The 27,660-nt window shown below is 40.4% G+C and overlaps 3 protein-coding genes across 4 annotated transcripts in view; 2 read left to right on the top strand and 1 right to left on the bottom strand.

The window, feature by feature from the left end:
- The window catches only part of arrdc1b (arrestin domain containing 1b), a 35,550-nt gene extending 31,101 nt beyond the window's left edge, over nt 1–4,449 (top strand). The window contains exons 7-8 of the mRNA XM_079365197.1: nt 219–681; nt 1,527–4,449. Of these exons, the coding sequence (XP_079221323.1) occupies nt 219–681; nt 1,527–1,591 (528 nt within the window). The 3' untranslated portion in view covers nt 1,592–4,449. The remainder of the gene's footprint in view (nt 1–218; nt 682–1,526) is intronic.
- Nucleotides 4,450–5,218: 769 nt separating this feature from the next.
- On the top strand, nt 5,219–10,640 carry slc31a2 (solute carrier family 31 member 2). 2 transcript variants are annotated; one of them, XM_079364202.1, is made up of 4 exons: nt 5,219–5,638; nt 8,377–8,443; nt 8,812–9,037; nt 9,414–10,640. In XM_079364202.1, the coding sequence occupies exons 1-4, from the start codon at nt 5,627–5,629 to the stop codon at nt 9,577–9,579; spliced, it is 471 nt and encodes a 156-aa protein (XP_079220328.1). In that variant the 5' UTR covers nt 5,219–5,626; the 3' UTR covers nt 9,580–10,640. The 2 variants fall into 2 exon arrangements, with proteins under 2 accessions (XP_079220328.1, XP_079220327.1); XM_079364201.1 differs by lacking the exon at nt 5,219–5,638 and adding an exon at nt 8,124–8,180.
- Nucleotides 10,641–10,777: 137 nt separating this feature from the next.
- niban2a (niban apoptosis regulator 2a) overlaps nt 10,778–27,660 on the bottom strand; it is a 29,145-nt gene continuing 12,262 nt past the window's right edge. Inside the window, exons 6-14 of the mRNA XM_079364198.1 lie at nt 21,221–21,336; nt 17,796–17,900; nt 17,527–17,689; nt 16,400–16,587; nt 15,126–15,281; nt 14,734–14,847; nt 14,374–14,481; nt 13,580–13,691; nt 10,778–13,495 (exon numbers count right to left, since the gene is read on the bottom strand). Coding sequence (XP_079220324.1) covers nt 12,555–13,495; nt 13,580–13,691; nt 14,374–14,481; nt 14,734–14,847; nt 15,126–15,281; nt 16,400–16,587; nt 17,527–17,689; nt 17,796–17,900; nt 21,221–21,336 — 2,003 coding nt within the window. The 3' untranslated portion in view covers nt 10,778–12,554. The remainder of the gene's footprint in view (nt 13,496–13,579; nt 13,692–14,373; nt 14,482–14,733; nt 14,848–15,125; nt 15,282–16,399; nt 16,588–17,526; nt 17,690–17,795; nt 17,901–21,220; nt 21,337–27,660) is intronic.

Here is a 27,660-nt window from a genome sequence, read left to right on the forward strand (position 1 = left end):
CAGTGTTTAGACAACTCTGCATCGTTCTTAAAACCTTTATGTGCTCTAACATCTCCATTTTTAAAAAAGTATCTTGAATATTTATCCTAATTTTTTTCCACTTTTCTGCTCATGGTGCTTATAAAAGAAGCTCAGAAGCTCTTCAGGTCGGGTCAAATCAGTTTTTATCTAAACCAGTTCATCTGCCCTCTTCCATCACTGCACTGTTTGTGTTCCAGGTGTCACTAAAATCTCCAGACGCAGTCGTCACTCTTCCCATCTACATCGGGAACATTGCTGTGAACTTGTCTCCATCAAGACCCATCCCTTCCATACCAGACCACCGCAGGGAGACTGTTGCACCCATAACGGCAGGGGTGACACCCAGCGCCCCACCCGCAGAAGAGGACCCGGAGGAGGGGCTGTGTGCAGGGGGCGTGGCCAGCGAGGAGATTCCCACGAAGAGTCACTCTCAGCAGGACCCCTCAGGACAGCCGGTCACCATGTCCCCCAGCGCCTTCAGCCACGCGCCTGGAGCAGCCCTTCCTCCAAGCCACAGGCGACCTGACACCTCCGCCCCCTTGTTCTGTGTGTCCACTGGGGCCACCATACCTTTCTTCACTGAGGGAGACGTGACTCCTGTCCCCACTTCGTGTTCTCTCATCCTCCCTCCAGAGTACAGCAGCTGGGACTATCCTCACGGTTAGTTTTAAACACATGCATCGACATATTCAGGGTAGCACCAGATACTGGTTTGTTGAAATGTTGAATTAAATACATCGTAAGTTTAGGATTCCCTTATAGCTGGAAGTAATCTTACAATCACAACCACCTCCAGTTACATAATAAAATAATAGCACACCAGTGCTTTTGGAATAAAAGTTATATCTCTGTTGCAGATGACCAGATGAAGTACCTGCAAATCCCCAAAAAATCAAAAATGCATCTTTCTAATGGTGGTCTTTGAGAGGATAAAGCATGTAAATAAAAGAAAGCAAAGTGTTTACTGCAGGAAACATAGTGTTACCTTGAGGTCACTGTTTAAGAGTGCACAACCTTTGTTTTTGTCTGAAGTCTTGTTAGAGGAAGGCAAGCTGAAATTGCAGAGTTATTCTGTACTTTGTGTTACGGTAAGGAATATTACATGCAAACAAATCATGGTTAGCAATGACGGTTATTTACAGCTTTTACATTTGAAAATAAAATAAGTGACGGATGTGCCCATGTGATGGAAATGCTTTTCCTTTTACTGTATCTGACATGGTGCTGTACTGTAACCATGGGGATTTAACTAACTGTGAGGGAGAGCTGCTCTGTTTTCAGGCTCTACGGATCAGTACTGCACACCAATGTTTTACTGAGAGCCATCGTACTTGTTTTTATGAGAACACTTGTTTTCTTAAAATGACATTTGACCATGAGATTTTTGTTGTGAAAAAGACCTTCACTTCTGCTTTATCAAAACTATAACTATGAATTATTTACTGGTGAGAAAAAAAGGCGACAGCTGACTTTTTAACTTTATTCTTTGTCTTTGTGTGTTACAGAGCCCCCACCATCTTATGAAGAAAGCTGCAGTAGCGCCAACTCTTCTTTCAACAGTAGACAGTAAAAAAGAATCAGGTGAAGAAGCACCATGGCCACACCCCACCCACACCTGCCTGAACTGGCCTCTCAACGAATCAGGATGGAGACGCGCTGGGTTAAGGAGGATGGAGCGTAACTCCACCTCAGGACCCAGAGACTGCTCCTTTGTCCTCTAATAAGTGAAAAAGGGATCCTATCTTATATTGAGTACCGTATATGTTTAAGTTTCACCTCGTGTCCCAACACTGTGTCAGAGAGGCCGAACATCACTGTGCCTAAAGGATGTGTGTTGGATCATCATAGAGCATTTAGAACTTTAAGTGAGTGGGGTGCTTTCTTTCATGGGGCAAGTTTAAATCTGTTCACCTTTGTTCCCTTTTTTTAGTGACTTTTTGCATCCGGGATGCCTTTAAAAAATATGCTGGCCTCCTGAAGGCTCCTGCTTAAGGAGATCAGACATTCAGCCTTTTTTCTTTGCAGTCCGACTGTGCGCTTGTTATTGTGTCCACATCTGTCTGCTCATGTCTCAAGTTGTCCTCTCCATCAGTAGGACAGAGCTGTCATCATGCTGGATATTTTAAGGAGACGGGCTGAAGCTGTGATTTGTCTGTAAAGCGAGTTAACCCTCCTGTGTGTAGGATTTCTCTGTAGTATATTAAACTTATTATTATGACCTTTAGACATGTTTTAATCACTTTTCAAAAAAGTTTCAAAGTCAGCATAATTAAACAGACAAGTCTTTAAATCATAAAGTTTAGAATGAGCAAATTTCACAAGTTTAAAGGAATAGGAAGTTAAGTAAATCATGACTTGTCCTCAAATATGTATATTTTAAGAATAATTTAAAATGTCTCACCGATGCATTATTTTTAAGAAACTGTGACAATGAAAATGATCTTCATATGCTGTAGTTGCATGCATTCCTGCTCGTGTCTTTTAATTTGATCACAAATAACCCAGTCAGAATGTGTAAGGGTCCTACACACAGGGGCGTCATTTCAGAGCAACACCCCTCAGCTGTTCAATGCGACTAGCTTTTAAAACCCTTTCATCAGCTCACTTTCATTTTTAAAAAAACATGCTGTCAATGTTGAGAACATTAAAACTAATTAGATAAGTTACATATCTCTGCACCCCCTCCTGTTGACGGCTCATACAGCTGAGAGGATTTTGCTTTGACATTCGTTTGGTATTCAGAGGACAGAGTGTCTGCAGATGAGGCTCATTATCCTGCAGCTGCCGATGAGGACTGCAGCACTGAAGCTGTCTTACTCTGCCCTCTTGTGGTCATTGCTGGTACAGGTCTCTGCTTGTCTGAAGCTGGAGCTCACTAAAATACTTCACTTTAGTCTGTGCTTCTGAGATGCACAGACTGAGGTCTGCTGTATGTTCATACATTGTATTTTCTCAAAACCAACAAATTGAGATCTGAGTGTTTTTGGTCTCAGTCTGAATGAGATTGTTTTTCTCCTGTTTGTTGCCTTAACTTTCTTTGAGTGTAACATTAGTGAGACGAGAATCCTCTGACATTTAAGTCAGTGTAGATGATAGACATACATTTGCACAACACAGCACTTTTAACCATTTGAGTGCATGGGTTTCTTTGTGCATGTGTATTGTACCTTACGTGTGTGTGTGCGTGCGTGCGTGTGTATAAAAAAGAGCTAATTCGTACAAAACGTTCCCTGAGTTCTATTTTTACTGAAATTCCATTGTTTGTTTATTTTGTTTATTTTTTTTAATCAGCATATCTCATAAATGAGCTTTGTGACATTTTTTTTTGCCTTTTTACGGGTGCATGCTGATTATATTTTGATCAGATGTTACATTATTCCCACATTCATTTTATCATCCTTAAGTTATAGAACTCACAAAATGAATCATTGAAGTTTTTGTTTATATGCAAAAGAAGAGTTTGTATCATGAGATTTCTAAAACTTTTTTTAAGTTTATGGCTTTAAAAATGAGTTTGACATTTTGTACCTATTTTTTCAGGCATTTGTCATCTGGTGAAAATATCTTTGTTTATATTAAATTATTTGAACCGCATCACCCAGTTCTGCTGCATGTGTTGTGAAAGCAGCAGCTCAAACCCATTATCACTGTTCTATGGGGAACTAATGCCACTGGAAATCCTGAGCACAACTGCTGTATTTGATGTTTGTATTACGACTGACATGTTGGTCCTATTTTACCACAATTCATTCTGTGAATTAAAAAAAACAAAAAACGTTCTGGTTTTGACTTCTGACTCTCAATCACGTTTCCATGTTTAATCAGAAAAACTGCTTTTACTGTTGACATAAACTCAAACTACCATACTCTGGTCTCGACATTATTATGAACGCATGCCTTAATCTGAAATTCCACAACGGCATTCAGGAGCCTGTAATGGACTTTATTCTTCTCCACTATGAATGATGTCAGGATGTGCATGTGCTGCCCTTTCTGACTTCTACTCCTGTGGACTGTGAATAATGCACTTGATGTATGCAAATGTAGCTCTTAAACCAGTGACAACACTGGGCCGAGATGTCGAACTTCGTATTTTGTTGTAAAATTCCTCTCCTTTCCAAGAACTCTGCAGCAGCTCCCTGAAGTCATTTCACTCTTGCCTTTGTTGCATCAACTTCTGTTGAATTCTCTTCACTAAAAGGTATTATAGCTTTATGTTTCTCACTCGTCCTGTGTCATGTTGTCGTTCTTTCTCCCTCACACATTAATGAATGGTGTCTGGTTTTGTATTTTTCTACTTGTGAACTGTTTACAGGTGCAGTATGCAGATACTAATGTAACACCTCAATCAGTAAATGTAATGTTTCAACTTAAACTTGAAAATTTAAAGTTTTACTGTACAGTATAACAATAAAATGATATGACATGACTGTTGTTTATGTGGATAGAAAAAGTTTGTGCTTCTGATGCTGTGGCTCAGTGACTGTGAAATGCAGTCACTTGCCAAATTAAGGGAAAAACTTAAAACAGAGGAAATGATGTAAAAACATATTTAGAGCTGAATTTAAATGAAGCCTATTAGGCCTTTCTCATTCAAAAAGAAAATGGGTACAACCAGCGCCACTATATGGCGCTGCGTACAACTGCAGAAATCCCCAAAGAAAGTAGATGATAAATTCAGGGTTGTCCAAAAATCTGCATGCACAAAAATGCAGAGGATCAATGTTATAATAACTGGGAAAAGGTTGTTTCCATGGTGACAAAAATCAAAAGAAGTCTTATATGATGACTTATGCAGAAAGGTGCAATTATAGCAAATCATATTCAACAGGGAGTCATTAAATAGTGGAGTTACTAAATTGACAGCAAGTGTCAAAAGCAATTTGGTTATCGGACATCCCCAAATATCTTCTACAAACGATTCTTATGCTTTTCTTAACAAAACTGTATACACATATGTCCAGAATGCAGACGAGCTGGAAAGAAAAATAAAAAATGCCCCTTAAATAGGCCTATACCATTAACTTTAAAATGATTAACTATTATGTTCATTATGTTGAAAGTTAACTTTGCGATGTAGGGCTATTTATTATGAATTATTATTATTATTATTATGACGGCCCATTTATTATTTTTAACAGCGTATGCAGAGAAATACTTCGGGTGCCTTCGGCTTCCTTCGACTGTCACGTGACCCACGATTTCTCGGAGAGGAATTTGATGCGCATGCGTACCTTTGTCTGTGTCACATTTGTAGGCAACAATAAACACGATTATTTTTTGGTATAACGCACGTTTCTTTCGTCTGTACTCTGCTTTATCAACAAGAAGATAACGTGAGTGTCCGGACGACTGTAACTAGGATTCAGTGAACATTCAGTCGGTCGAGGTGTTTTTGTTCCATGTCGCTTCTGAACTCCACTTACCGTGAGCCCTCTGTGTATTGTTTGAAGTCATGCGGTCGCCTCCTACTTTCCACTGCGTTGACTGAAGCTGGGTCACTGGCTCCACTTTAGAAATGGCACACACTTGACTTGATCGAACTCGGCTCTTTTGTGAATATCTGTCTTTAACTGTGCTGTTGACCTGCGCTCAGTAGTTCACCATGATGATGTCCGTAAGTTGTGTTTTTGAACTCTTTTGCATTGTTTAATAGAGCGTGTGTTGCTAATGTGTTATTTTGGCATTTGTAATAATTCTCTGTATATCAAGTTTGGCATTGAGTGTTTGCAGAACTTGATCCAGAGAGTGGGAGACAAGATAACATTAAGACATGTGAAACACTTCTAAAATATTTGTTTTTTAAATTACAAAACAAAAATCCTTAATATCTGAATGTGTAAAGTGTTTGCCTTCATTTGCTTGGTGCTTGATAATCAAAATTCAGTCATTTCAGTGAATGAAATCTGGTTATTGCCAAGTCCTATATTTAAACTGCACGTGCCAACCTTTATTTTCTTGAACTTTCCAATGAAGTAATTGCTTTTTTTAACCTTATGTAATATTTTTTTCCATTTCATTTAAGTAGCCTTACCTTTGAGCATAGTGTAAGAGACATTATTGTTAAGTTGTACTTAATGCAATTGTGAGGGTACAGATAATACGTGTAGAAAATGTATGCAGCTTGTGTGTGTCAGTGTATATTCTCACGTTTCAATCAGGTTTTGAATGCTTTATATGCACATGCACTTTTGTTGATCTTAAAGTGTATTCTTGTTATTTTGAAGTTGTTGTAGAACAGGAGAGCAGATGATGTAATGTCACTCCTCAACTGTAGTATTTTCAATATTCATGACAGTTGATTTAAACTTAAATGTAAATTAAAGTCTTTGTAAAGGAGATTTATATGCTAACGATAATTAAATCTGCCAGTAGTGAGAGAACCTGCAGACGTGTGTGTTTTGGAAAGTAGTGACTGTAGCAGACGCACTGCTCTCACGGTTTGGAGTCACAACTCTGCACCTGGAGCACTAACACTGTATCTGGTTTCCTCAAGCAGCTTAGAAGATAAGCTCTCAATGATCACCTTGTCTGGCCTTGAGTTGGATTGTTGACTCTCATTGTCTGTATTTGACTTTCCCTGGGATGTCTGTCCTCTAACACTGATACAACCAACATTTACTCGTGTCTCATGCGTGTTCTAACATGCAGAACATCTTTCCATCTCCCACCTTTTTTTCTTCAACGATAGCTCGTAGTACTAATCTCGTCTCATGGAGTTTGGTCGTCATGTTTATAAACAACATTTTGCATGATTTCTGCAGAGATTTGTAAACACTAAGAAGCCATCATGAAACATGAGGAGACAGACTTTATCTTTGTCTTTAACACAATCATGACAAAAAGATGAATCAAAACTCAAGCATCAATCAAACATTATGTGATTAAAAAAAATGACTGACATAAATTCATTTATTTACTGTTTGTTTTCATGATCCGTCTCTTATCAGATTTACACTTTCTGAGCGTTTGCATATTTGTATTTTATCAGTTTGTGTTTGTTTGCCTCGTGACTGAAAAAGAAAACGTGCACTTCTTGTGCATATAAACAGCCAGGACTGGACCTGCAGCATTTTAATACTCTATAAAATGTCACATTGCATTTCAAGCCCTGAGGTGGCATGATCTGCTCCCATTGGGGTTTTTTTCTCACATCAACAGTCCAACACTCCGTGAATTGATATGAAGCAAAGAAAAAGCAGCAAACCCTTGTTAAAGCAGAGAATCCCAAAGTACTGTATTATTTACAACAAAGCATGGCACGTTTCGTGAGAGGACTTCCTGGTTAACGTAAAGCTAACAGTAACTCTACACCAGATCACGTCTTCTGAATCAAAGACGGAAAAATTTGTTGAGTCATATCTCGCCCTCGGCTTCACCTGTACAAGTGTAGGTCATGAAGGATAGCACACTCCTTCCTTTTCCTACCTGTGTGAGAGCGTTTACTGCAGCTGCACCCCAGACTCAAGATGTGGAGCCTTCAAACAAGCCCACACTGAGATGATTACACAACAACAATCTGCTTGTTAGTTTTTTTCAGTTTGTTGTCAAACACTGAAGGTGATATTCTGGACGTTTTGCAGACAGTGTTTGAGAGGAATTCTCAAAATATAGAGACGCGTTAGTCATAGTGTGACTGACGGACAGTGTACACTAATCACACTGTGTGTTGATGGGAATGCTAAAGGTGTGTGTGGCGGGGGGGGGGATGATGAAATGATTTTCATTTGCTGAAGGGTGGCCGTGCAGAAATAGAAATGGAACCACTGAAGGAGAGCGTGTTTGGATTGTTTTGTGAACGTACGGGAAACATGGAGGTTCTATTTGGACTCCTCAGCCGTGTGCAGCCCGTGAGAGACCCTCGTGTCTCGACTTGGATTACAGAGAGAGAGAGAGAGAGAGAGAGAGAGATTGGCAGCGACTGGGCACAGGCTATATCACACGCACACGCACACACACACACACACGCACACACATTACATTCCTCTGTCAGCCACACATCTACAGCAGAACAGATGGTGCTTCTGTGGGACAATGCTTTCTGTTCTGGTGGAGTCAGCTGAATGCAACTCATTCAGGATTAGTGTTTAATTGAATAACATTTTCGGCGTTCAGAGATGATCCGAAGAACAGAGGAGGTTTTGAGTCTGGCAGAAAGAGTATGTTGTTCACGTAGCGTGGTAGTAGTTGTTAGGTTCTATAACAAATGGTTTCATGCCGATTAAACATGGACTCATTTCCCTGTTTAACCGACAGGAAATGAGTCGGCTTATATCAGTGAGTCCTGCATATGTGTTTTTAAGAACCAGTATAACCATCATAGAGTTGTGTAATTCTCTTGTTTTTTTTCTCCAGATGGTCTTTGAGCTGTCAGACAGTGTCACACTGCTGTTTGACTTCTGGGATGTGCAGGGACCTGCAGGTAGGCAGCCAAATGTCAAACTGCATCCTCACACAGACCAGCTCTTGATACTGACAAAACTATCGTGGTAACTGGGAACCAGTTCATCTGCTTAAAACATACTGTAGTGTTATGTCTATAGACTTTACTGGTTCCTGATAACTCTGGAGATGTTTGTGAAGCATCAGAAGTTGCATTGTGATCATAATGGCCTTCTAATTGGCTTGCTTTTTAAACGGAGCACGGTTAGCTATTTCTACCTGTTAGCAGTCTTTAAGCCAGCTATGCTAACTGGGTTTATCTCTAGCTCTTGTGGATACAAATGAATGAATGAATGAATTAGTGACCCCTGTCAGCTGACTGACCGTCCTGTGACCTCGTCTGTTCAGGGATGGTGCTGTCGGTGGTTGTGGTCTTCTTGCTGACCATCTTCTACGAGGTGCTCAAAGTGTGGAGAGTGTGGCTGGGGCTGAAGTCCAAGCTGGCCCAGCGTCAGGCCCTGTACAAACGCTCTCCATCCTCACGCTGCGACAACAACTCCGTGTTAGAGAGCAGCCCCTCCGAATCCTCACTGACCCCCATGGACCCGCATCCTCCTGATCCAAACAGATACAGGTCAGGCTCTGGGATAATATCTTCTTTATTTTACCCTTCAGAACAAAGAATCTGCTTTGACTCCCTGTGTGTAGTAAGGCATGTTTTAGGCTCAGGTGCCCCACTGAGGTAGCACTCTAAAGCTTTACTGTGTGAGCTGAGTTGAGCATGTCTCACTCTGCAGTAGACGTATGCTACACTGAACATTGACCTCAATCTCTCTTCAGTGGTTCACCACCTATTCTGTCATGGTGACAGAATAGGTGATGTACCTAACCCACAACAACATGTCACCCAGGTCTTTGATTACATCATCACCACCTTGTTTCTGTTCTAAAATCCTCCTGTCCTCATGTAGATGTATCCTAACTCAAACATCCCTCTGCTTCCTCCTCAGCTTGCTGATGCACGTGATCCAGACAGTCCTTCACTTGATGCAGGTGTCTCTGAGCTACTTGCTGATGCTGTGCGTCATGTCCTACAACTTCTGGATCTTTCTCGGTGTCATCTTGGGCTCCACACTGGGTTATTTCATCTCTTTCCCTCTCTTGGATCAGATCTGACGGCGTGGACGGTTCACACAGGAGTCCAGTTTTTTTGTTTGTTTGTTTGTTTTTGCAATGGTGAATAGGAAACCTCTGGACGGACGATTGTTCAGTGTGTCTTGGCGTGTGATCTGCAGAATGAGCCGCACGACACTAACTGTCCATAACATGCATCTGAATGAGGGAACGTTGTCTCAGGCCAGTCTGTGTTTGGATCAGGACTTGTTCACTCTTTAATGCTTCAACTGGATTTACAAAGTTGAAAACAATTGTTTAACAATTGAGACGTGGTGAAAGGGACAAAACTCTGCTCTGTAGGCAAAGTCTCAGTTATGTACTCAAGCAGCACGCATGTGAAAATGGATTGTATACGCAGATTCTTTCAGATGTTACTAAAATGACATGAAGAGAACAGAGAGCTGAGTTTTAAAAGTTTCACAGCAGAGGTTCAGAAAGCTCAGTTTGGGAAATCACTCATGCATTTAACCTTTGTTTCTGCTCCTCATTGACAGTTTGTTAACCACTACACACTTGTCTGTATTTAACTCCACAGTTCAAGGTGTTGCTACGCTACGGATCAGTGCAGCTTCACCTGAACACACCTTCGAAGTGAAAATGAGTGAGTTAGATTTTGAGTTGTGTTTGCAGGGAGGCCGAAGCAGACTTACATTTACAGCTGAGATTAAGATTAACTGGTCATACGACTTTATTTAGATTCAGGAACTGGATCATATGATTGTAGCTTGTTGGAACTTTTCTGATGTGTCATCTTGGTTCACTAACTGACCAGCGTCACTCTCGCAAGGCTGTCAAGGAGCAGTGAGAGCTGATCATGTGCTCCTTTTAGAAATCATTGACAGAACTCCAAGGAAAGAAACGACTTGAGTGCCTTGTCAACATTTTAGAAGTGTTCAGTGCTAAAATATGCCTTTCAACTCTTTAGAGACAAAGTACGTCTGTGAGTGATTCTTACTCTGATACATTTTCAGATCTTAGTCGTCACTTTAAAAAAATATATATCACTAACATCACCATTTTAAAAACGTGGCGAACGAAAATAAAGAACACAGTGGATGAAATAGCTTGATTTAATCTGGATTTTTCTTTTATATATTTCAGGAATAAAAAGCACCTTAACGCTCTCACCGAGAGGACGGTAACTGAGCCGAGGCATGGTGGGAGTCAGTCACGGGTCTAATGTTTGAATCGAAAGTGGGCGAGTCAAATGTGCCGTTGAGAGAGTGATGAGGCGATTTCACAAGAGGAAAGTGACTCCTTAAATGAGCAGGAATTGAAGATGTTTCATCAGCGTTGAACATGACACTGCAGCATCAGTCAGGTCACTCGAGACGGAAACTAGGATGAAAATAATGTGCCATTTATTTCACAGGGTGCACGTTTGTCTTGATTTCTGCACAGTAAACGATCAACTTGTATTCACGAGGACGTTCACAGAAAAGGCGACTTGATTTCAATAAAACTGGAGATGTTAAAATATTGTTTGAACTTTATTTATGGATATAAATATTACACTCGACCCTTCCATACATGAATTAACCACATGGTGTTTTAGTGTAGACTTAATATTTCTCATCTGTCTTAGAAAAAGGACACTCCATCTTTTTCCTTAGGGGTCTCCTTTTTAGTGCATGTTTGAAAAGTTGCACATGCATCTAGCTTATCAACACCTTCAGAACAATTTCAGAATAATTGTCCTAAATGTCTCTGCACTTAGCAGCCAGTTAAAATGTCTTCACAGGAACCTTCCTTACAAATGAAGCTCCCTTAACATGGAATCATTACCAATGATCTCCAGGTATGTGCTCTTTGCCCAACATGAAGTTACACACTGATGCAGTACACAGAGGAATGTCTTCTTTCTGTCATTAGTCCATGCTGGATTACTGAAACACCTGTATTTTTTATTTACAGGCAAAATAACCAAATGTTTCCCATAGGATAATTTAAATCTTATTGTCTTTATTTTTTTCTACACATAAGGACGAAGGAGTTTCGTTAAAAACCGCTTCATTAAAAGAAAAGAAAAAAGACTATACCAGTTTGTTAAACGTGTATTAAGTTTGAAAAAGTATGAGTGATATTTAGAATCTCTGCCCTAATTACAAGTTCATCAACATCCTTAAATTAAACTCCGGTTGATTGCAGATCTTGACCTTCGACCTACAGGCAAAGAGAAATGACATCTTTTCTTTTGTTTGTCTGTCGTCAGTGAAGATCAACCAGCTCAATGATCAGATCACAGTGAAGGTGTAAATGATTCCTGCAGATTTGAAACGTAAAGGCCACTTGAATATACAGAAAAGTACGAAGTAGGCACACTTCCTATCTTAAAAGTTACAAAAATAGAAAGTAGAATTTAAAAAAAAAAAAAAAAGTGAAAAAAGTAGAGAGGCATAGCCCCTTGCAACATTTAAAGGTTGACTGTAGCGCCCCCTGCTGCTCACGTAGAAGCTGTGCTCATGACAGAGTAAATGTGTTCATCTGCAGTTAAATTAAAGGTACAATCTTTCAGTTATTCAACTCATTTTAAAATGAATGCCTTTTATCCTTTATGTTTACACCCAAAAATGATGTAAACAGAGCTTTAATACAGTTAGAACATGAAGAACTCAGATAATGTTTTTGTGGTCCTCCTCATTTTTCAGATTTAAAAAAGGTTGATTATGACTTTAAACCCCCGGATCCTTGTGACAAAGTAGGGAAGAGCCTTCGCTGCTTTTGATGAGATATGTTGAATACAGTGATAAATCCAACATCAGAGAGAAGATTGAATGACTCACACAAAGAGAATCCTGTCACCAAAAAAATAGTCTGAAAGTAAAGGATGTAAGAGTGTGAAATATCAACAACAATAAAGAAAAAAGCAACACTTAAATAAAGTTCTCCTCCATTCCTTCCCACGACACGGGACGCGCCCTCTGCTGTTTTTACGTATTCTCCTGCAGTCTCAGAGTTCTGTTCAAAGGATCTTCCTACGCTACTGTCACCTCCACTTCTATTGGGTCGATAATTTTGTCCTCTCCATTCAGGCCGTTTGTGATTGGCTGAGGCTCACCTTCATCCAGACCCTCATTGGTCGGTGACTGGAAGCCACTGTCGCCGTGTGAGCTTGAGTCTGTTGCTGACGGTGGCTTTGGCGACAACTCACTATCGGATTCTGCTGCCGACTGTTCAGCAATCCGTTCGCTGTCGTCTTCCTGCACCGCTATCTCGATTTCCTCGATGGCGTTCTTGAAGGCCGTTTCCACCTGGTGCTCTGTGTCAGCCTCCTTTTTGCCGCCTCCTTTCAGATGCTGGAGAAGTGACTGCGGGGACGACTTGTCTCGTGGGGATTTCCTCGGGACGTCCTCCATGACGGTGGTTACATGCGTCACGTCCTCCTGCACCCCGTCCTCCAGGGTGATTGTGCTGATGGTCGGCTCGGTCCCGTTAGTCTCTTCGCTCGGGTTCTCCTCTGGAACAGGGACCACCATCTCCACCACGGGGTTGATCAGGTCTCTGATCTCGTTCACGCTGTCCGGAGACTTGGGATCATCAAGTGGGCCGAAGACTTCCTCCTCTTCATCTTCCACATCCTCATCCTCTTCCTCTGCCTCATCCTCTTTAGCCTCAGACACGTCAGAACCCTCTTCTGGGATAAGATCTACCCCTGGGACCTCCAGGCAGGACTCGTAGGGTAGAGGAACCCCATCCAGCTGGATCATGGACACCACCTGCCTGCGTCTGCTCACAGAGCCTCCTCCTTCAATGTTACCGACGCCTTCAGGTCCCTCTATCTCATCACCGCCAAACTTGGCGGCCCAGTCCACCTGAGAGTCTTCTCCAAGGAGGTGCAGGTTGGGGTCGCTGTTGGTCAGAATGATGCTGTCTCTGTAGAGGTTGTGTCTCCTCTGGACGGCCGCCTCCTTCACAGCTAAAGAAGAAAACCATCAAATCAATCACCAGCTTGTTAGACGAAGGTGAAACAATATTGCTTGCTTTGGTTTTCCGTCCTCACCCATCATAATGTCCTTAGAGACGGACTGCAGCACCACCTCCTCGAACATGTTTTCAACCAGCAGGAAACGGGAGAAGTCCTCAAAGATGAGCTCTTTAAAGCGAGGCAGCTCCTGCAGATGAGATGACGAGACTCTGAATCAACTCGGAGTATTTTGATTTCATGATCCGTCTTGTAGACATAAAGGGACGTGTTCCTTTTGCTAAGTGCTCACATGTGTTTGTTTTAAGTGCTGTAAAGTCTCGGTCACATAAATGCTAAATAAAGGAGGAAGAGCAGTTGGACTCCAGTGCCTTTTACTATTGTGGTTTTATTGTTGTGTCTAATTTGTGCTGCCACTACAAAAGAGCTGCTGAATTGCATTTTAGCCATGACAATTAAGATATATATTTTTTTTTATTCTAAGGAGAATACAAGGTAGATCTTTGGGGGATTGATTATTACGTAAAGGAAATCCAAAGCAGAAGTTGAAAACACTAATGGCACGTTTTTCTTGACTATTTCTGACGGCATTTTTGGAGATATGGATTTTTCTATTAGTTTTTCGAAAAAATATTCCCATGAATTCTGTTGAAGACGAGGCTTAAGCAAACAAAGGTAACGTTTTGGCGTTGGCCCAGTAAGGGAAAGGCTGGATGTGGACAGTATGTCACTGATTCTTCAGTACCGTCACTCTTAGAAACTGTAAAGAGTCGGAGTAATCTGACGACACATTTTAAACTGTAATGCATCGATTTCAGAAGGATCATAATGAGGTGTTCAGCGAGGTGGCGTGTGTGTACGGCGCTGCTCACAGATGAGAAGGATGGTGACAGCTGCTGCAGCATGTACGGGATGATGATCTGCAGGAGAGCCTCTCTGAAGAACTTCTTTCTCACGGTGCTGCTGTCATAGTCATATTTCTGCCAGGGGAAGACCAGAAACACATACAGAGCTCAAGGTGAATTCACTTGTTAGTTCTCCCTACATAGTTATTGATGATAACACATTTTGAGGACAATTCTTGACAAAAGCGACCTCAGTTTGTTTACACTTTTTGCTCAAATTTCTGCATTACTCTGAACAAAATAAGCTACAAATCAGCATCTTAATCATCTATCCTGCTTTGACTACCTCCACCATGTCCTTCAGTCTTATTGAGAGTCATTCTTTACCTTGAGAACCCTGTCTTGGCATCGCTGGATGGTCTTGCACATGTCATCATCCCCCTGAGCCTCTAAAGATTGATTCAGCAGTTGCTCAAATGTGTACACGGCATTGTCCATTTGCTGTCAGATGAAAAGACGAAGTTTAATTACATACAGAAGCAGAAGAAAACACTTAATGTTAGATCATGTGACAGTAACCAACAGCTTGCCCTCAGTTTAGTTTATTGGAATAGATTGTCATACTAATTTGGTCCAGCAGGTGTAAGTAGAGCTTTCACCACGAGCAGGACAGGTTGCTGGTTTTCTCTTACTCCACATCAGTTGGTGTTTCCATGCGTTCTGCCGCTGCTCGTGTTGATTTTTGTGTTACGTAATAGAAGACTCTTGTTGTGCCTTACCTCCCTCATGAGGATCTGAGCCCTGCTGACGAACACTGAGGGGTTGGAGACATCGAATCTCTGCTGCAGCCCCTCCAGATTGAGCTGCTCCACTTTTTCATAGCAGCTTTGCATCTTCACCGGGTGGAAGGCGAGCATGGACAACCTCTCCATGTGCTGATTGAAGGACAATCGAGGAGGATAACGGGGATCAAGTTAGTGCAGGTTTTACACAAAACAGAGTCAAGGACACTCCCTGACTTCTACAGTCTCTTCTCTTATAATCGTTTGATGATGTGGCCTCACACACAGTCTTTTCTTTTTGCTGTTCTTGAGCCAAACATGCGATGAAATGTATCACTTAATGTGGATATAATGTTAAAAACAAAAGGCTGTTTCTTTAGCATTCTGTAAATTGTAAAGTGTGTATAGAATTAGAAACTCTTTGTAAGTTTGTAATTCAAAGAGATGCATCAATATTCATTTCAGTCTGTTTCATAACCATTTAAAAACTAATCACACTTTAAGACTTCTTTTATTAATTAACCAATATTATCATATTTTAAATTCTATTAATTAATTTGAGCTGTATCTGGGTTAAAAAAAAAGAATCAGGGCTGTGGCTTTCAAGTCAATGAAACATGTCAGCCCACCTGTGCCTCACATTAAATGACTACAGTCTTAACGCTGCAGGCCAGGTAGCTTTGGAGAAACCAGGAAAGTAATCTGGATGATAAGTGAAGCCCTTCACTGCACACTCCTCTGAAGTCAAGCCTCACAAATGCTGAAGGACAACACATCTCTCACTGTATTATCTTCTCTAACATTACTGTACTATCTCTACACTATCTTGGTAGCTTTAGATGTATCTTGCTCTGTCTTGTTGAACCACTGACTGAACATAAACTGCTGATTTGCAATAAATGCACAACCAGAGCGCAAGCAGGAAAATCTTTCAAAATCAAGTCTTTTCATGCATGTCAAATTAAATGACATCAACAGCCTCACTACAGGCCTGAACAGACACAGATATAAGATTGTAACTTTTGTACATCTGATTTACTCACTGCTGTTTTTTTTAAAGAGAACACACATCAGACAAAAATGTGTCTTAAATAAACCCTGAAAACAATATGTTTCCTTTTATTATAAAACAGCTAATGATGACTTGACTTACTGGGGATCCCAGATTTTTTGTGAAACGTGAACACCTAAATGTAGGTCTACATATAATATATTAATGTACATAATGGAAGAGTTGAAGAACTATTTGAAATGTAAAAAACCTGACTCACATCTCCAAGTTTCTCTTTGCCCCCTCCGTTCAGTGAGTTCTTGCTGATCTCCACCATCTCCCCGAAGAAAACGTCTCTGACCTCAGAGAAACCTCGGCTGGTGGGGTCCATCAGGGCCTCCAAGATGGAGCTGATATAGGGCTGGACATTTGACCGGAGGGTTTTTTCAGCTTTGGGCAACACCAGAGCTGCAGGCCAGCATTGACACGTGGAGGTTGACATGAAAAAATATGGTGGTAAGTGTTTTAGCTTGAGAAGAATAACAATACAGATGTTGTTGTTGAAAAGTCAGTCTATGCACAAAGGAACACAAACGAACCCAATTGCACAACACATAATGTTTACTATAGGAGGCCGACAAAATATATTTCACCGCCTGGATTACAACTCCGATTTCTGCATTTCCCCTCACATAACGTCATTTGCACAATTTTCTTCTCCTCTTGAGCCTTATCTGTGGGATAAAGTCAGAAACAGCTTTGTACAGCAACGGTGAGGGAATGCAGTCCAACCACTTCAGCTCAATGAGACACAACAAACATGAAAATATGAGCTGCTTGAGCAAGATATCTTTTGAATAGAAAGCTGACATTCTAACACTCAAAGGTAATCCATCAGAGGGTGATAAGGGAAAAACAAACAATACTAAATGAATGTTGTGAATAGAACATGCAAAGGGTGTAAAATGATGATATAGAGGGAAGTTAATCAACAAACTACCGACCCTGTTTGTGCAAAATGTAAAAATACAAACAGTTGTTAGTAACTTGATAGGTGTGGCGTTATTCAGTGACCAGGCCGATCACCTTAACGTGCCAATAACCGCTGAATCAGAGAACCCATGGCTGCTTCTTAATGAGGTAAACAATGAGGAGTGCACTTGAGTTCTTGAGCCAGTCATTCTAATGCTTCGTACTTGTCATATGGAAAAGGTTAACTTTCAAGTCACTTTTTGTCTGCAGATTTGATGTAGAATAATATCTGACTGCTTATTGTGGAAAATGTTAAAGTTGAGATGAAATCATTTGTGGCAATGTGACGGAAATACACATTGTGCGAAAGATAGACTGTCTGTGTTCTATTCAGTGTGCTGTTAGAGAGACTAGTGCGTGTAGATCTTTGGTCACCTCGTATCTTGTTGCTGACATGTTCTTTCGACGTGATGATCTGGTCCATATCGGTTCGCAGTCTGGCGTCGAGTTGACTCCTCTGGGACTCACAGGTATCAACCAGTGCATCGTACTGCCCGCTGGTCTGAGCTAAGACCTGCCTGTACACTGCATCAGAGATCTGGGGAGAGAGTCACTCAAAACAATGATTGGTTTGGACTTGTTTCAGTGTCTTCTGTGTTTATACAGCATTCAGTGCACTGACTGTCCGGCATGACAGAACTCACCAACATCCAGTTCCTCTGCCTCTGCTGCATCTTCCCTTTGAGACGAGGAGCGATGATGTTTCTCAGCTCTGGATGGAGGGTCTCCATTACAAGGTTAGCAAGAATCTGCGCACACAGAATAAACAGACTTTATGTATTAACACATTTTATTTATGAAACACATTAGGTCCTACTGTTTCCCCATACATCATGGCATGCTCTGAGCAGCAGCGCCCTCCATGTTTTAAGCTGTTTCAGGATATCATAGTAACGGGGGGAGGGGGGGTTATTTTAGTTTTTCCACCCAAAGAAAAACGAAAATAAACCTAAAAAAAGTAGACCCTCTGTCCTTTGTGTTTCCATGGATACAGTGGGGCGTTTAAGCTCACCCACAGACAGATACACACAGGAAACCTGGTTTAGCTGGTACTGTTCTCTTCAATGACACACACAAATTCACACACACTCTTCTGCACCTTTCTGAGCTTTGAACAAAGCCAGACTAATTACTTGATCCAAAAAGTTGCTTGGTTATTGACGGCACTGACAAAAGTGGTATTGTTCTTGTAAACAAAAGAACGGAAAGGCTTTATAAACAACAGGTATTTCAGCTTGTTTTTCTAAAGCCTGCTTGTCTGGTAATAGTTTGTAGTCAATATGAAAAGAAAAAAATTATTTTAATTTTTTATATTGCAAACATTCCAGCTAATTTTTTGCACCATAACAGTTCCTTCAATCAAAATCAAGTTAATAAAATATAATTGAAATATGCAATGTCAATATGAGTGTTCATGTTTGTGCATTTCTTTTGCATTTTTTGTTTATGACTTGAGCTCCCTAATCCTGCCTTAATATCAAATAACCTACAGTAGGTTTTGTGCCTAAGCTTGACAATAAATTGCAAGCCCAATGGCTAAAATTTAAACTTAGCCTATAAATAACTCCAAAGCATTTTCTTTTTCTAATATAAGGAAGGCTTTTTCACCAAAAAAAAATACAATTCTTTGGGGAAAAAAACTGAAATAGGCTATAAGTACCCCTGTTAACAGTACCCTGTAGGATCTTCTGGAAATGTATAAAACAAGCTATGGCTGATTTGCCCAGCTGGTGGTCTCTTTAAACCATTGAAGCCCCGCCCACTCGTCTGCTCGACGTGTTCAAACAAAGCTGCACTAAACCTCTGCTACACTGCTCATTTAACATTTCAGAATAAGGCTTCCCTTCTAACAGTCTAACCGAGTTGCTCCAAGACAGTTATGTGGAGGCAATAATTTCTTAGCTGCAGTAACTCTTGACACTCTGGGCTGCTTGACGAGCTTCCCTGAGGTAAGTGAAATCTCCCTGTAGTCACTCAGCATTTAAGCAGTTTATTTCTCTGGCTTATGTTTTCCTTATATTTATTAACCATGAGGCTAACTGGCTGTGACCATAAACAGTTGCATTGACATTGTACAGACTGCCCAGGTGTTACTAATTACAGGAGCTGCAATGCCAGTCACTGTTTTAGTAACCATGGTTACTCATCAATCACTGAACACCTGCAGGTAAACTGAAGTGATGTTCAGTGATTCTATGGATTTTATTTTTGATTAGGCCTGCATTAAACAATGTTACACATTTTGTAAGCCCATCAGCTCGGTTTATCATAACAAAAATACTATCAGTAGGCTTTTTCTTCCGAGAGAAAATAAGCGTGGTGTTTATTTATTTTTTTTCCAGTAGCCTAAATCAATTCGTAGACAACCACGCCAAGGTGTCTGTTTACATTTCGCAATTTGGTAAAATTCTAAATTTCAGCAAGTTTAAATGAGGGACGTGCTTCTTCATGAAAAATAGTTGTTCACTTAAATATGGCCTGGTTAGGATGGTTCACTGAGGAAAAAATCAACTAAACCTGAGAAGTGAACTCAAAATTAAACATTTGTTGTATGGATAAGCTGAGAAGCCACACTCCCATTTTAAAGGATATATTTTGAATTATTTTGCCTCTGAAAACATGGGGTTTTATCTGTAAATTGATGGAGGCTCTAGTGTCGGTGTTCGATGATGCGATGTGGCATCATGACTCTCAAACCTGAAGCCATCTCTGATTTATAATTCACATGTGATTTTACATGTCATAATGTCTCATAAAACAGTCCCTACTGTAATAAACGTATGGTCATTATCAAGCATAGAAGCAGTTTTGCAGCTTGTTTTACTATGAATTGCATTTAAACAGCTAAACTCTTGTTCTGTTTGTTCCCACTTCATTCATAAAGCTCACATTTGTATACAGAACAGATGGTAATCTGTAGTTTATTTATAGAAAATAAAACTTGGAAGAGTGACAGATGTTTATTAGTTTCCGAGTACAGCCCTATGCCTACTATGCTGATTGCTGGGTCTGCTGTTTTGTAATTGGCTAATACCTTATACCCTAATTTAATGCTATATTTTATACAATATAATGTATCGCCTTTGCTTATAGTTTGTATAATACTGTCAATATCTCTAAAAATGACTTCACAATTACAGTATTGCATAGCAACGTAAATACCATCATAAGTATAAATCCTTGACTTTCACTACACTCCATGGTCACATCTACAGGTGTAAAGTACATTATCTCATTTGAATTTGATATGATGTTGAGAAAAGATTTTAGTCATTCTTTTTACCTGTTTCTGAGCAAACACTGTAGTTACAGTGAACTATAAAGAAACCTATACGGACAGGAAACATGAAGATTAATGAAGTGACTGCTGTAAACACAGAGCAGCTATTAAGCACCAACAGGAGCCTGAAAGGGTCCCATTCAGAGGAGAGACCCCTAGGAACAGTGTGCATGTGTCCTTGTGAAAGCCGGTATGTTGAGGGGCGGGTCTTATATTGCTGACAGGCTCTTTGAAGGTCTTGTGTTGGTGCATTCTTGTACTTCAGTGTGATAAAAGGGTGTGTTCATGATGTCGATGGAGTGTTTTTCTGAGTTTTATTCATTCAGAAACCTGGATGTCATCCATCACTGGAGCCTCTCAAAAGGTTGACCTATGACCTGAAAGTGAACCTTGGACAGGAATGTAGGTTCTGGAAAAGCTTTCTAAACGGTCAACTGCAGCAAACACACAGTTATAGCAAATATATTTCCTGTTTCAAACCTGCTTCTAAGAGGAGAACAAGTTGTGTCTGAGGCCGGACGATTTGTGATAAATTCAGTCAACCAAGAAGGTGGTTCCCTCTGAGATTTGAATAACCAAGTGATACCTCACTTGTCCAAGTGTTTCATCAGTTCATCAAGCTAATATTAGTGTGTAAATATTGCACCAGTGGGAAACAAAGGCCTCTTTCATGGCAATGTTTTGACTTTAAAGAAACAGAAGGTCGTGGCCTTGTACATCTGTGTTAAGATCAAGAAATGCTGACTTTAGTGATCCAGCCATGATGTGATGAATCTGTGAGGGTCTGACCTGTGGGGGCTCTCCGCACATCATATCCCAGGTTCCATAGTGTCCCTTGGCTTGTCTGTGAAGTCTCACAGTGTCAGTGAAGGCTGGTGTCTGAACCGTTAACTCCTCTGGCAGTCCTGTGTGGGGGAGAAAAAAATCTGATGTTATCGACATAACAGAACGACATCTTTATGGATGCCAACTGTATACTGTAAAACCTCTGGCTGTGTTGGATGGTTGTTTTTTGTAGTTATTTTTTGTATTGCAATATGTCTTTGTGCTGGTTATATACAACTCTGCAGTGACCTAAAAATATGTTTATTTAGAAAAAATATGATGAAAAAATGTGTACATTGCATTGCTGTGTTCTTTTTTTTTTTTTTTTTCGTATTCCCACAATAACAAAAGTTTCCAAAGAGCAACTGAGTCATGAGACTGCCTGAGTTGTAGTCTTGTCGAGCTATTTGTTCAGCTCCAGTTCCTGGAGTGTAGGAAAACACACGCAGACCATGCTCCAACAACAAGGTGCTGTGTCATCCCTCAAAACAGGAAGATATAGGCTTGTTGGACAGATTTCATGTGGTTTCTATGGTTACTGCCCCTCCTTGCTGACAGGACAATAGAAGCAGCTTACAAAGTGCGGGTGCTTTTAGGAAGTTGGTTTTTATCATGTGGTTTTGTTAAAGTGATGAAAATACACGTGTTTCAGAGCTGCCTCTGCTGCCCTCCCTCACAGGACTGAGGGACACTGAGAGCTGAAGGTCAAACAACCAAACAAGAGTGTAAACAGGTGAAAGGAATACAACACACCCATTACCAACAGTTCATCCAGTTCTTTCTTTAAACATGTGAATCACTCTTCAGTTTTGTCTTTTTTGTGGCCACATGGAGCCAGTCTTCCTGATGCATGTCTGCTTAATTAAAGGATAAGTTTGCTGTTTTTCAACCCAGCCTTTATGTAGTGGTTTAAGTTGGCCAGTAAATAAGCAGGACTTGGACAATAGCATCCGCATCAAAACCTTTTTAACAAGCTTGCACGCCAGCTTTAGCTGTTTGCTGTTCCTTAACACCTAAAGCAAATGTTGCAGTTGTTTTTGACATTTTGCTTCGGTGAAAGACATGAAATACCCCTGAGGTATGTGAGAGGAACTTAAATGAATGTAGATTTTAGTCGCAGTTGACAAAGAAATGTCCTGAGTACATTATAAAGATCCCCACAGTAGGTTGGGTCACAATTTGGGTCAAGATGTAGTTTACATCTTTTTTTCCACTGTTTATCATACGTTCCTCTGTACCACTAAGTGAAGACAAAAATAAAGGCAGTAATGTGGACATGCTAGCTGATTTCTGAGGTTAATTACTCTTTGAGTTGCCAACACATGAGAGACAAAAATCTCAGAATTTCCTGCCCTCCTTTGATTGCTGATAGGCTGCTTTACCTGCAGCCGTCCTGTGAAGTCTGCTATGTGCAAGCAGCTGCGTGTGTGGCTTTCTTTCCTCACAGTCTGAATGAAGTTGTTTTGTCTTTCACTCTATGAAAGCTGACAAAGACAGGAAGTGACCCAAAAAGTGAAGAGGTGGGGAGACAGAGCCAGACAGGAAGTACTTCTTGCTCCAAGCTTCATAAGGCTGCATTCCTGGACGAATACTTCCTCACTGTATAGCAAAAGGAAGATTTACTTCATTTCTATCAAATGTTTCCCAATAATTCAAGGATGTCCCATTACATCCAGTCTAACTTTCCACAATGCAAGCATGCTATGGCTGCACACTTTAGTTTCACTTTCTCTGCCCAAACTTACCTTTAGGCATGAATGAAGATCTTTGCACACATTTAAGGATTAATAGAGATAGATAAATATTTAAATGATCCCGAGGGAAATTCAAGGCATCCAGTAGCAGTACACAAGACATGAAGGGCACGAGACATTTGTTACAATAAACAACCGCTGTTCACCCTTGCTTACATAATAACCTGAAACAAGATTTAGAAAGCACCAATGTTAACAATGTTACACTTTATTACAAAATGTCCTCAACAAAGAACTACACACACACACTACTTGCCTGTCACCGGCTGAAAGACTCTGAACATCAAACCTGTCACTTCTGACCGAGTGACCTGCCTTGATGGGATTGCTCTGCGGCGTGCAGTTGTGCTAGCTCATGTAAATGTGTGGAAATATGTAAAGCTGAGGTTAGAAGATCATGCATATAAGCACTACAGCTTAATTTATCATTATTAGGCAAATCAGTACAAATCCTACCAGTATGAAAATCTAACTTTCAAAATTCCAAAACAGTAGAGCAGAACTGTTCAAACTGTTGCGCACTTACCGAACAGGAAGTTTAAGAGGAGGTGCAGAGGGAGAAGTTGAGATAAGGAAAGGATGTGAATGTTGAATTTGAGTAAATTGTTCTCCTTTTCTGAAAGAAATGAGTCCAATACAAATAGGCTGACATTGTATTTAAGAATTCAGTTTGACATATCCGACAATATCTTGTTTATTAAACTTCATTCAGAAAACATGGGCCAAATTAAGATCTATCCTTAGTTATCATGTCCTTAAGTTTTCTTTAATATGTAAGTTATACAGTTATTCATCTGTTTATATGACCTGCAGATTGATGTATTTGCAAATATATGTAGAACCAAATAAAGGCTATGAATAAGCGCAAAGAAAAGCAACATGATTGAATTCATTCAAGTTGGTTCATGTTGTTCAATCAGTATTATGTTTAACATAACCATCAACAATGTTCCTACATTTCTGGAGCACTTATCCAGTCATTTGAAGTCCATTATGACATAAATGTCCAGGCAACCTTGTGAAAAGCCTGAAAGTGTTTTTTTGTTGTTGTTTTTTTTTAATTTGAAGTATGCTGCTTTGCTTATGGGAGAAAAGGAAAATATTTCATGGTTAACTGTCAGGCCTGTAAACCACGACGCATTCTCCATGTGTATGAACCAGAACGGATCAAGGAACAGATTTCAGTTTCTCTCGTGTGTGTGTGTGTGTGTGTGTGTGTGTGTGTGTGTGTGTGTGTGTATAAATAGCACATGTGGCAGCACTTACCACGGTCCCTTTATTTGAGGTATTTCCCTCCCTGCCTAGTTTACCACGCTCTGGTTGTCGGGATTTTTCATAGCAGCCATGGAATAGTTCCCAGGCCTTTACATCCTTAAATGTGTGTGTGTGTGTGTGTGTGTGTGATTCTCTTAGTTTGACATATTTTACATTTTTAAAACCCATCTATCGTTTGGGTCTCAAACTATGATCTGATTAGACTTGAGTTTTGATGCCACCTGCCTTTCTGTGAAGCACACTTTTAACATTTCCTTTAAACCCTCTCCCTGCTGCTTCATCCCTCGACATGCATGAGTACGGTCCCCCTATAGTGCAGTCCTATGGAAACCAACCAGAGTACAATAAACATTCACTGAGACAGCATCAGCTACAGACATCACAACACTAGTGGAGAGGCCGAGCATGACATTTTAGCAGCTAAAGATTGGACAACCTGTATGGTTGCATTGTTTACGTGTGTGTGTGTGTATATATATATATATATATATATATATGTATACATATATACAGTATATGTGTGCATGCATGCATGCTATAGGACTCACTCCTCTGTGTGTGTCAAGCCTGCATTAAAATGTTTCCTTGTTGTTTTTTCAGTGATCATGTTGCAGGTCTCTTCTTGCTGATTAAAATTGGGTGGTTGGGTGGGCTCCTGATAAGAACAGAGGGCTGCTGGCTGATATTAGAGGCTGTGGGGTGGAGAGCTGGCTGTGATTGATGGCTCTCTCTCAAAGCACTCCCTGACTGCTGATGTGACGCAGCATCAGTCTGACTGCAGCCTTCTGCTCAGCCTGCAAAAAGGGCTGTTTTCTAAATGTATCCATAAATTACATAATAATAAATTAATCTTTGTCTGTTTTTCACCAGTATTTAAATAAAAAAAAACATTATCAATGATGTAAAAGAATCCAACAAATGCTTATAATAATTTGATTTGAAAAATTGTTGATAAAACACAAACCCCTTTAAAAAAAAAACCCCAATTTGATTTAACTGGAAACTTTCTGAAGGTCTTCAGCGTTTAGTCAAATGTGCACGGTGGGTCATGAAGGTGAACTCAACATGCAGGTTAATTATGTGTTGGAGGTACAGGGACATGGTGACTCCACTGTGATCTACAGAGCTTAACAACAGTCTTTACTGGAAGTCTGTGATCCAGAGAAGTCCCACTTTAATTTGATTGTCTTGTCTAAACTGCTTATTACATTTGTGTAAACAAAGTTTAACAGTCAAGTTATACTTTCAAAATGTAATAGATGACAGAGAGAGAGCTTTGCTCTTTTAGTCTTTTATGGTTCATCTGTGTTGCCAACATTTAGACTGACACGTTGACCAATCAGATGAGCTCAGGCTTTATAATGTAGGGAATTGAGAGATGAGTCACCTGTTAATTGAGAGGCCTCTGCAAATCGTCCAGTTAAATCGATGCAAAGCAGCAGCTGGTCATTTTGTTAGAGAGCTTTTGAGGATAGAACAACAAGTGCTTTAGGAAATTCAAATTCCTCTCACTGTAACTGTGTCTGTGTGAACTTTTATCTAGTGGTAGGCTCTTATCAAAACCAGCTGAATAGTGTCAGTGTTCAGATGTGAAGTACTTTGCATGTGCTGCAGCACCTAACAGTGAACTGGTATGCTCTTTAAGATACGACCTACACAAGTCACTCCTATTGTCCCACTTCAGTAAAAGACGGTGTATAAAACCCCAGATGTCTTTACATAAATATAAAATAATACCAATGTCATTTAAGATTAAAATGTGAAAGGTGGGTGCTATTCTTTTTATAATGTGTATAACGTTTGACCTTTGCAAACAAGATCGAGGATGGATAGATCTAGAACAAACAAGGAAACAGCAAGTGATCAAATGTAACTAATAGGGTGTTGTGGACTGGCAAACTACAGTTGCATCACAGCTAAGCTATTCAGAAGGGCTTCTTACAGCCAACACAGCAGCTCCATACAGTGATGAACTCACAGCTCGTCTGCTGCTATTGCCAACATCACAACAGATTCATGTTTGCAAGAACCTAAGCTGTCCAAATGTCATTTCCTCTGCTGTCACATTTTACATCCCACTCAGGTGGGATAAAATGCAGTTATATCATCTTACTCCTGTCTTTATATATAGTTCACTTTTGTAAATGAAGTGAATTCCTCTGCGTCTGGAGGGACTTTGGGATCATTTTAAAGAAAAACAACTGCTAGTGTTTGTTTGTGAGCTTCCCACCCTGAGCCTGATAAAGGAAAATAACAGTTCTTTGAATTTCGTTGTTTTAGTTTTTCCTTCGATTTGTCCTTTTCACGTGCAGGCAAAACAGACAGCTAGCCTACCTTAAGCACAAATAAAGTATAATGGTTTAGAAATGCTCTCCCTTCCTTTTATCTCTACATTTAAAATTCTGCCCTGACAGAATTTCACAGGGGTCAATGTGAATTTATGTGTGTGTAAAGAATCTGCAGGAAGGGCAGCGGTCAGAATGTCAAACCATTTATCTCCCTCAGGAAAAGTCCTTCACACTTTCTGGTTTTCCTCAAACACCAACATGACAGAGGTGAGACTAGGCGTGTCTGCACAGGCTTTAAAAACATGAATGCCAATCAACACTGACACAAGCCATGGTGACAGTAAAACAGAAACTCACTCTGTTCCTTACAACATATTCCTGGAGCCAAGCCTCAGACCTGGAATGTACGACAGAGTCTCTGGCGTTTACTGAGCATGTCCGAGCAGGTAGCGTCGGGAAGTAAAGACTGGATACAGATAGAGGCAGAGTTGGCTCTGTAGTCACAAACTGTTTGCACTCAATCTGCTGTTTGGCTTCTTATTCATTAGCCAAGTTGCTGGCAAAACGTTTTTTGTTTTTTTTTAAGCTTAAGAATTGAAGTCCTGTTTATTGGCCCGAGCTTTCAAGCGAGCTGTGGATGTTTTCAAACACTGACGTCAGGCAGCTTCAAGTGTGTCACGTGTGGTTAAGCAGAACGTTCTGAATTCATGCGGCATAGCTGGTTGGCATCATGGTTGGCAAAATGTAAAACACGGCTGAATCAGGTTGAGCCACTTTGAAACCCGGGGGATGAACTCCGAGCCAGTGTGTAATTTCATTTGAAACATGGTATGACCTTTAATGTAGCTGTTCATGATTGTTTTCGATACCACTGTGGAAAACTATAATGCACACTTGCTTGCACGTTCTTGTATGATTGACGTCATTTGAAGCTGTTGACTTGAGCTTCAGGATCCATGCTAACTACACTTATACACAAATAATGTCGCCATAATTTGAGATATATGAGAGGATGTTGAAACAGTACTATCATTGTATTAACTTGTTTTGGCATTTAAAGCCTCGTGCGTATATGTATTACTTACTA

This window comes from Symphodus melops (assembly GCF_947650265.1).
Source record: "Symphodus melops genome assembly, chromosome: 16".
NCBI classification, from domain to species: Eukaryota; Metazoa; Chordata; class Actinopteri; order Labriformes; family Labridae; genus Symphodus; species Symphodus melops.